The 9,696-nt window shown below is 49.2% G+C and overlaps 2 protein-coding genes across 3 annotated transcripts; one reads left to right on the plus strand and one right to left on the minus strand.

Annotated features, from left to right (window-relative positions):
• Positions 1-1,949: 1,949 nt before the first annotated feature.
• LOC141041563 (uncharacterized) lies at positions 1,950-3,548 on the minus strand. 2 transcript variants are annotated; one of them, XM_073508125.1, is made up of 4 exons: positions 2,997-3,548; positions 2,602-2,917; positions 2,422-2,523; positions 1,950-2,346 (listed from the first exon to the last, which is right to left on the minus strand). In XM_073508125.1, the coding sequence occupies exons 1-4, from the start codon at positions 3,266-3,268 to the stop codon at positions 2,077-2,079; spliced, it is 960 nt and encodes a 319-aa protein (XP_073364226.1). In that variant the 5' UTR covers positions 3,269-3,548; the 3' UTR covers positions 1,950-2,076. The 2 variants fall into 2 exon arrangements, with proteins under 2 accessions (XP_073364226.1, XP_073364225.1); XM_073508124.1 differs by having other exon boundaries at positions 1,950-2,523; positions 2,997-3,303.
• Positions 3,549-6,382: 2,834 nt separating this feature from the next.
• On the plus strand, positions 6,383-6,919 carry LOC109739151 (protein RALF-like 33). The gene has a single exon (XM_020298271.3). The coding sequence runs from the start codon at positions 6,383-6,385 to the stop codon at positions 6,755-6,757; it is 375 nt and encodes a 124-aa protein (XP_020153860.1). The 3' UTR covers positions 6,758-6,919.
• Positions 6,920-9,696: the final 2,777 nt, after the last annotated feature.

Here is a 9,696-nt window from a genome sequence, read left to right on the forward strand (position 1 = left end):
GCCAAGCTAAAGAAGAAGAAGGAAGAGGAGCTTGAGAAGGAGAGGAAGCGAAAACAGAGTGCGGCAAATGCGATGCGCGCTAGGGAGCAAGCGTTGATGAGGAAAGTTGAGGAGGCACAGAAGAAGCGTCAACAGGATTTTGAAGAAAGAACCATGAAGCTTTGGGCAATTGCAGCTGAAAAAGAAGAGAGGGACAATCAGATATTCATGGAGAGGGTGGTTAAGGAGGCTCACCTCATAAGAAAAAGGGAGGAGGAAGAGGAAGAAGAGAGGAAGAAGAAGAAGGGAAAGGGGCCTTGCTCTACGCAATAGAGCTATGTCTCCTCTTCGATTTGGTTGTGAACTACTATGTCTCCAATGTGATTTGGTTGTGAACTACTATGTGCCGTGAACTACTATGTCTCCTTCTCGATTTGGTTGTGTGAACTACTATGTGCGGTGAACTACTATGTCTCCTCCTTGATTTGGTTGTAAGAACTACTATGTGTCGTGAAGTACTATGTGTTATGAACTACTATGTGTCGTGAAGTACTTGGGCGCTGCAATCTACCATGTGGCGCCTAGCTGCTGTGGCTCTCTGGATAGCTAAAAAATTCACTAAGTCCAAGTCCAAGTGCCTCAAACTGTAAAGTACCTTCTGTTCTGGCTGCATAGCTACAGACCAGTGCAGCGCCTAGCTAGGAGGCGCCACACTATACAGTGCAGCGCCTGGGGGCTAGGCGCTGCACTGTATAGTGCGGCACCTCCGTGCTAGGCGTTGCACAAACACTTAGCGAAATTTTTGCCTGAAACTGGAGGCATACCTTCTGTTGCACTCTGGATAGCTACAGACATGTGCAGCGCCTAGCTCGGAGGCGCCACACTCTATAGTGCAGCGCCTGCGAGCTAGGCGTTGCACTGTAGAGTGCGGCACCTCCAAGCTAGGCGCTGCACATGTCTGTAGCTATCCAGCAAGCAACAGAAGTATGGCTAGTTACAGACATGTGCAGCGGCTAGCTTGGAGGCGCCACACTCTATAGTGCAGCGCCTGCGTGCTAGGCGTTGCACTGTAGAGTGCGGCGCCTCCAAGCTAGGCGCTGCACATGTCTGTAGCTATCCAGAAAAGCAACAGAAGTATGGCTAGTTACAGACATATGCAGCGCCTAGCTTGGAGGCGCCGCACTCTATAATGCAGCGCCTGCGTGCTAGGCGTTGCACTGTAGAGTGCGGCGCCTCCAAGCTAGGCGCTGCACATGCTTGTAGCTATCCAGAAAAGCAACAGAAGTATGGCTAGTTACAGACATATGCAGCGCCTAGCACGGAGGCGCCACACTCTAGTGCAGCGCCTGCGTGCTAGGCGTTGCACTGTAGAGTGCGGCACCTCCAAGCTAGGCGCTGCATATGTCTGTAGCTATCCAGAAAGCAACAGAAGTATGGCTAGTTACAGACATATGCAGCGCCTAGCACGGAGGCGCCACACTCTACAGTGCAACGCCTAGCTCGCAGGCGTTGCACTGTAGAGTGTGGCGCCTCCGTGCTGGGCGCTGCACAAACACTTAGCAATTTTTTTGCCTGAAACTTGAGGCCTACCTACTGTGCCTCCTCCCCCCTCTACTGGGTCTTTTTCAGCCACAGTTCAACAATTAGTATAACAAACATTCAGGTTCAAAAAGGGTTCACAAAAGACATCATTTCTTAGAAAGGACCATCACAATAAGTTCCAGTTTACCATAGAGCTACCACCACTCCAAGTTCAACGACATAAAAGGTACGACCACTCCAAGTTCAACGACATAACAAATCGCACTCGAAGTTCAACATTATAAAAAAACTAAGATGACTAGTGCTTTCCACGCTTGCTGGGTCCTCCCCCCCTCTTGACGCTTATCTTCTTCACCTTCCTAGGAAGAGGAACCCGCTCCGGCTCCGGCTCCGCCTCCGGTTCGACATCGTCATCCAAATAGTCATCCAAAGCCGCCATCCGCGAGGTGCCGACCGTCCTTTTGCCTCTTTGGGTGAAGTCTTCAGGTGTGTACTTGTTGATTCCCCTCCTAGGCTTCAACTCGTATGCAGACCGAGCCCGGTACGTCCCCAAGGTCATATCATCAGCAACCTATGCATCAACAAAAGATATGGAAAGACCGTGTGTGAGGATATAGTTAGCAATGCATCAACAAATGGATATATATCGTCATGACATACCTCTTGGGTGACCACACCCACATCCTCATCCTCGAAAGGTTCACCATGGCTCTGCCCCGAAGCGGGATCTGATGGTGTCGCCGACCTAGACCGTTCTGGTGATACATACTCGGGGTCACGACAACCGAAAAGGTTTGATAGCCGCCTTAACTTTTGGCCCTGGCGCTGCAACATGTACAAGTGAATGAGACATGGAACGTACCAACAAATGTTAAGTGCTAGTTTGAAGGAGATGTGAACCTTAATGAATTCTCGAAGTGCACCTTCCCCATCGCTTTTGCCAGCCGGGGTTGTTTCCAGAATAGTCTCGGTCTCGTCAGCTGCTTTCTTGATCTGGGCACGCTATGAACAGAAACGGTATCAAAGTGTTAGGCAAGCGAAGATGTGAAAAGTGCGAATGGAAAAGCAAAAAGGGCTAACCACAAAGTTCATCATTGGAGCTGAAGGGATCACCGAGTTGCCTTTCCTGACTAATGCGTTGTACTGGTGCTGGGCTACCTCATCAAAAACGGTGGGTTCTTCCAGAATCTCCTCAGCATACGCCGGCTGGCATACCTCCACGCGGGTACTTGCAAGAAACCATGCGAGATAGTTGTTGAACGCGATCGGGCAGTGCTCACGAAGCTGGGCTCGTTTTCCAGCCCTTGCTTGCTCCACACTAAGAGCGAACTGCACGACATACTTCCTGTGATGGCTGGCCCAATCCTTGATCTTCCGCTGCTTTTTCCTATCCAACCTGCAAGTTAGAAACAGAATATTAGCATCATCGAAACCGTCGAGAAGCTGCTAAGTGCTCAAGGTTAATTATATCTTACGCGTGTAGCAACTTGTCCGTGTCCTCCCACTCCGGCGGGTGTGGCTGGAACAAACCAAACTGGCGGAACACCCGATGTGGCAGGTGAAGCTCAACCGCCCAGTTGCATATCAGTGGGCACCGCATATGCCAGAGATCCCTATCCCCAATGCACATCGGATTAAGCCTGAACTCTATAGGGTTACCAAAACTCTCTCCTTTTCCATACGGCTCCCATTCCACCTGCAAAATGGGATTGAATGCAAAATTGATATCGAGTGAAGATACAAGCATGATAATCACTTATGCAAGGTCGGTTCACCTGCTCAGGCGTGATCGCGTCCAACTCGCTCTTGTACAACTTGTACATTACCGAGGGATCATCCGTCGTCTCATTTAACACATCCCACTTGTAAGCCCAAGTGGGTAGCCGTAGTGGGTCGTCTTTATCGTCTCAATCCTCGTACTTCACGGTCTTAGGTCGTCCAACCGGCAAACGCTCCCAGCTCCATATGGAAAGTGCGAGCAGACAACCACCAATACCTCCAGTGTGCCTACAACTGGCATCGTCCAACTGCACATAAAAAAGAACATGGTCAAATTTGCCGCAAGAGCGCATTGATAATGTATCAATGAAGTGAAAAGGAAACAACTTCATACCTGTCGATACAAGTAAGCTAGTGTCGCCGAACCCCAACTCCATTTGCTATCGAAGACGGTCAACGCCTTCAGCCACATCCATGGAGCATTCTTGCCTGTGCCATCAGCAAACATTGTCCTCGATATCACGTACCACATGTAGACACGAGCATATGTCTTCACCATGTCCTCATTAGCATCATCGGGGCAATGAGCGAAGTTCGATGATATCCACGTGAAAGTAGCGCCCGCTGCGACTCTTTCCTTCTTCTTATGTTCCCTTTCTGGCTCCCGAGGCTCCGGAGGAACCATACCGATAAGGGCTTGCATCTGCGCGCGCCACCCTTCAGAATCGGTGTTCATACATAAAGGATTGCCATCGATAGGAAGACCGGTGATCATAGCAATATCCTGCAGCGTCACGGTCATCTCCCCGGTCCGAAGATGGAAAGTGTGTGTCTCCGGCCTCCAATGATCAATAAGCGCGGTGAGTGCTGCAGCATTGTTGGGTGGCGTCGACCGGCGGACCAACTCAATGAAAGGGAGAAGTCCTGCCTCCCTAACATAAGGTGTGTACCGCTCATCATAGCGCATCCCTCCAAGGCTGATCCCGTGAGACCGAAGCTTCAGAGGTGCAAGCTCCTACAAACAAACAAATCATAACATTACATATGGGGCATTTGTGTTTGAAAAAACATACGAAATTCATAACACCGGCCACTTTCAGTATTACCCGCTGCTGCACCGACATAGCGTACGACCGGTGTTGTTTGTCCCAATGATCATCGAGAAGCCAAACCATCCTAACAATTTCAACAAAGCATTCTTGTCAACACGATTATCTTTTCAATTCAAAAAAACTAAAGTAGGCCTACTACATGCAAGATTCAAAGCATATGTATCCAAAGCATTTTTCTCAATACGAGTATAATTTTAGTACAAATAAACTAAACTAGGCCTACTTCATACAAATAACTTCTCCATAGAAATAACATGTCAATCTATGTATCCAAACTATATAAATAACATGTCAACCTATCTATCCAAACCACATTCTAATCTAACAAGGGTTCCCCAAATCTAATATATGCAAGATTCAAACAAAAGTTGCCCAAATCTAATACATGCAAGATTCAAACAAGGGTTCCCCAAATCTTCAAAATATAATATTTTCTATGGATAGAAAGAAGGGGATCGGAGGAGAGTACCTTCTACGATGGATTGGTGAAGAAATGCACGGACCAAATCGTCGGATCGGAAGGATTTGGGAGAGGGGATTGAGAGGGGGAGTGCAGATGGCCGCCGCCCTGTTTTTCTGTAACTGCCAATGGGGAGGGTGGGGGAGGAGAGGGCTGGCGCGTTTGCAGATAAGTCACAGTGCAGCGCCTAGCCGCTGCACATTACACGTGTAGCGCCTAGCGGCTAGGCGCTGCACATTACAGGTGCATCGCCTAGCTCGGAGGCGTTGCACTGCTGGATGCGGGCCCATGGGCTGCCACGGTGGACAGAGGTGCAACGCCCCGGAGCTAGGCGCTGCACCGTAGGGTGTGGCGCCGGCGTGGCGGGCGCTACACAAAAGGGTTAGGGGTGTGAAATAGTTTCGCACCCAGTTCATTCTGTGAATTTATTTCGTTTCCAGGTCAAAATTGTCAAATTTGCCCTGATGTGATGTTATTTCCTCATGTGCACTTCAACTATGACCCTGACCAGAGCGTGTATGGATTTCGAGAGTATTTTAAGAAGTATGGGTTCAAGTATTCCGAAATAAACTAGGTTTATCATTGTGAAGCCCTGTGGAGTTAACCGGTCCAACTGGCATATGATGAGACTGTTGTTGAATTTACATTCAGTCTACTGACGGGGATTCTGCATTCTTATATAGGAGTATTACTGTATGTAGTATTGTCTGCATATTGGCTCTGCGTTGGCAAATGGCGTAGAATCAAGGTTTCCAGTATGCTCAAGATTGGAGTGGAATTTCTGGAGTTGCGTGTCTGGAATCCTTGAACTACAATTTCAAATTCAGTACTGGTAAATTCTGTGTCTGGCCATTTGTTGCCACTGCTCGTCCGAATTAGATCAAACGGGCCTGGATCCATATGCAAATTAAACTTAGGATCCATAATACACATGGAATTCTCAGGTAACCCAAGTACGTACTAGCAATGTGGAAAACTGCTGCGGCCATCATAGAGTTACATCAGGCATAAACAGGTTGCGGATCAGAAGCAGAGTTCATATCATTTGCAGCCTCGTCTCTTTCTTCAACGGCCGTGTCTTCAGTTGCCTCTTTCCAGGTGGAGGCCGGCGGAGGGGAGCAGCGCGGCCGTGGTCTGGTGGAGGCGGACAGAGGGAAGCGCCGCGGCGAGGCTGGGAGATGGCCTCGTGGCGGCGTAGTCGGAGATGGGAGAGGACGCTCGAAACGGGCACCTCAGAAGGTGTCCACATGTCACGTACTAGTGGTTAGTGGACACCGTAAAACATGGGTCTTCCTAGCACCTAAAATTAGCACATAATGGCGCGTATGATGGTTTCGATCTTGCTGGGCGCCGAGGCGGAGGCCGCAACGCGCGGCGGCACTGGCCAAGCCGACGTGCGGCCGTCCTGCTCCCTCTCCAAACCCCCTTCCCCCGCATCTCCTCTCCATCTCCCCCTCCTCCCACTCCCTTCAAAGAGAGAAGAAGGCAGGGAGGGATCTACCCTAGCTTCAGACCGACAAACCGACCGACTCAAACCCGCAAGAAACCAGCTACCGGACAGAAGACTGACATGGCAAGGCTCGGCGTGGCCTTGCTCGCGCTCCTGGCGGCCGCCGCGGCGGTCGCCTGCCTGCCGTCCCCGGCCTCCGCGGGCGAGCTGGCCTCCATGCTGCTGTCGCGCGCGGCGGCCTGCGACGGGGTCATCGGGGAGTGCGGCGTGGACGAGGACGAGGAGATGGTGACGGGCGCCGGTGAGGCCCTGCGCCGGTCGCTGGTGCGGAAGTCGACGGCCAGGTACATCAGCTACGCGGCGCTGCGCGCCGACCAGATCCCCTGCGACAAGCGCGGGGCGTCCTACTACATCAACTGCGGGTCCATGCAGCAGGCCAACCCCTACACGCGCGGCTGCTCCGCCATCACGCACTGCGCGCGCAACATGAACTGATCCGTCGTCCGTAGGCCTGGTGGATCTTGCGCACGTACGGCACTGATCGATGCGTACGCACGGAGCGGCGAGGAGGTGTGTGGCCGTGCGATCACCTAATTACTAATTGTACTTGTAGAACGCCCGTGCATTGCTACATACGAATGATTATAAATAAATGAAGCTGACTGTACAAATTTACAAGTTACTTATGTCTCATGGCTTGTCCTTTTTGTCATCACGAGACTACTGCACCAAACACTTAGCTTCACATTAACCCCAATTATCGTCCTCAATGAGTTTATCATCTTCCTTGATAACAATTGCGTGGAGCTTCCCGAGTCGTGGACTTTAAAGAAGACAATGAACGTGAGCATTGATGGAAAGGGACAGTTTAATACGATCACGCTCTAGCCTTGGGGCACAATTTCGCTCTCTCTTCCCATGGCACCTAATTGTATGCGTTTGTGCTGCTATACATCATTGATCCAACGAATTTAACGACTGCTATTATTATTTTTAGTGATGATGAGTGTTGGAATATTAGGCAAGTTCATGATTAATTCCAGTAAATAATCCATGACTAGAAGAGATACTAGCATGCAATAATCTAGCAAACTAGAAGAACAGCAAGACATGCATAACAGCAGCAAACACGTAACAATAGCTGTAGAAACAGACATGAACAGAGGATGTTGGACGTACTGATCGTTAGCTATTATGGGTGCGACAGTGTTGATGACGATGTTGGCGACGATCTGCTGCTGACGGCGATAAATACGACGATGAGTAGCACCGCCCGACTTGGACGGAAGACGACCCGTGATGACGAATTTGAGCAGTCGCGCACAGCGCTTCCCAAAAACCTAATTCGTCCTCTCCCGGTGCAGGATCGCAAAGACGAACGGTTCCGGAGACCTGCTCTCCCACGCGCCGATGCACGCCGGCGTTTGGGATGGAGTAGACTACGATGGCGGCGCAAGTTGTGAGATGAGGCAAAACCCTAGGTGTTTTTCGGTGTGTCTCTGGCCGCAGCCGGTAGCTGTATATATATTAGGACCAGAGGCGGTATTGTGTCGCGACCACAATCCCAAACCGACTCGGTTTCTAATTCGTATACTTACCGGACAAGAAATCAAAAACTTGTCTGCCAAGACATAAAAATAAAACGGCAAAAGGAAGCTGCGCTCCTGCAAGGAGACGGACCGGATTTCGGCGGACCATTCACGCGCATGTCGCCTGTATGCCTCGCCTCGCCTCGCCTCGCCACGGCCCGGCCCGGCCCGGCCAGGCGAGGCGAGCGAGCGCGCGCGTGTGGTTTTCCCTTTCTCTCCTCACACACCACTTATAGTGGTGGAGAGAACCCACTATATAAAGAGGTCCAACTCTTCTTCAACTTCCAAGGTGGGACTAAACTTAGCACCACCACTTGCCATTTTACACATGGGCTTTGAGATTTCAGAAATTGCTATGGGCCTAGCCCATTAATTCTAACAATCCCCCACCAGATCTCAAATACCCATTTAGAGATTTGCCTTCTCTCACCACTTGTTTAATATACCAGTGTTTCAGCAGAGACTGTTAAGTTGAACTTCTGCCTAGAACTTTAAGCTACATCCATTCACAACTTGACAATGGACTATGCCTTGAATTGCTAGTTTTGTGTGAACAGGTTTCACTCAAAGTCTTAACCAGTACCTGACCGCCAGTAGGCTACCCCGCGGTTTGGAGCTTATACGTCATACTCCCTGGTCTCTTCGTGAGCTTACTAGAGATCACCCAAATCTCATAGACTGCGACGTTTACAGCCAGAACTCATATAGGTGTGTTCTTTCAAGACTGCTCTGTAGGACAACATCTTTGCTAATTATAGCCAATAGAACCACATTAAGGCATGTTGCCAACCTGCCTTACAGATCTGAGCCTTACAGCTCTGAGAGTTTTGCATCTTCACTTGGAGACGATCATAAGTTATTACTCTCCTCAGTTAACCAATAGCTTGTTCTTCCCAGATCCTAATTCACGGGATCTCCGATCACAAAGGTTGGGTTACTACTATGGTGTAACATCTATGGGTCTCATACCCATCTCCCTCGATGCAATATCTATCACATTTCGTGATAGTCCCTTTGTAAAGGGATCTGCCAGGTTTTTGTCTGTTTGTATATACGTAACAGTTATTACTCCGGAGTTTCTCAACTTCCTGACAGACTTCAAACGTCTTTTCACGTGTCTTGATGACTTTGCATTATCTTTAGAATTGTTCACTTTAGCGATAACCGTTTGGTTATCACAATTCATAAGAATAGCCGGTACAGGTTTTTCAACAACCGGCAAGTCCATCAAGAGCTCACGCAGCCATTCTGCCTCAACAGTAGCTGTGTCCAAAGCAGTTAATTCTGCTTCCATAGTTGACCTCGTCAATATGGTTTGCTTGCAAGACCTCCATGACACTGCGCCACCACCATGAGTAAATACATACCCACTTGTTGCGTAAAGTACATCAACATCGGAGATCCAATTTGAATCACTATATCCTTCTAGCACAGCAGGATGCCCTGAATAAGTAATTCCGTAACTCATAGTACCTCTCAGATAGCGCAAGACCCTTTCTAGTGCATGCCAATGATCATCACCCGGGTTGGACATGAACCTACTCAGTTTGCTCACAGCAAAAGAGATATCTGGTCTTGTAGCGCTAGCTAAGTACATGAGTGAACCGACAATTTGAGAGTATCTTAATTGATCTCTCGTTTCTTTCTTGTTCTTTCTGAGTGTCACGCTGGGATCATAAGGTGTTGGAGAAGGCTTGCTATCCATAAAACCGAATCGGTTCAAGACCTTCTCAACATAGTGAGATTGCGTTAATGTAATCCCACTCTCATCCTTAATAAGTTTGATGTTTAGAATTACATCGGCTTCTCCCAGATCTTTCATGTCAAAACTTTTTGATAGAAAAG

Source organism: Aegilops tauschii, chromosome 2 (assembly GCF_002575655.3).
Source record: "Aegilops tauschii subsp. strangulata cultivar AL8/78 chromosome 2, Aet v6.0, whole genome shotgun sequence".
NCBI lineage: Eukaryota > Viridiplantae > Streptophyta > Magnoliopsida > Poales > Poaceae > Aegilops > Aegilops tauschii.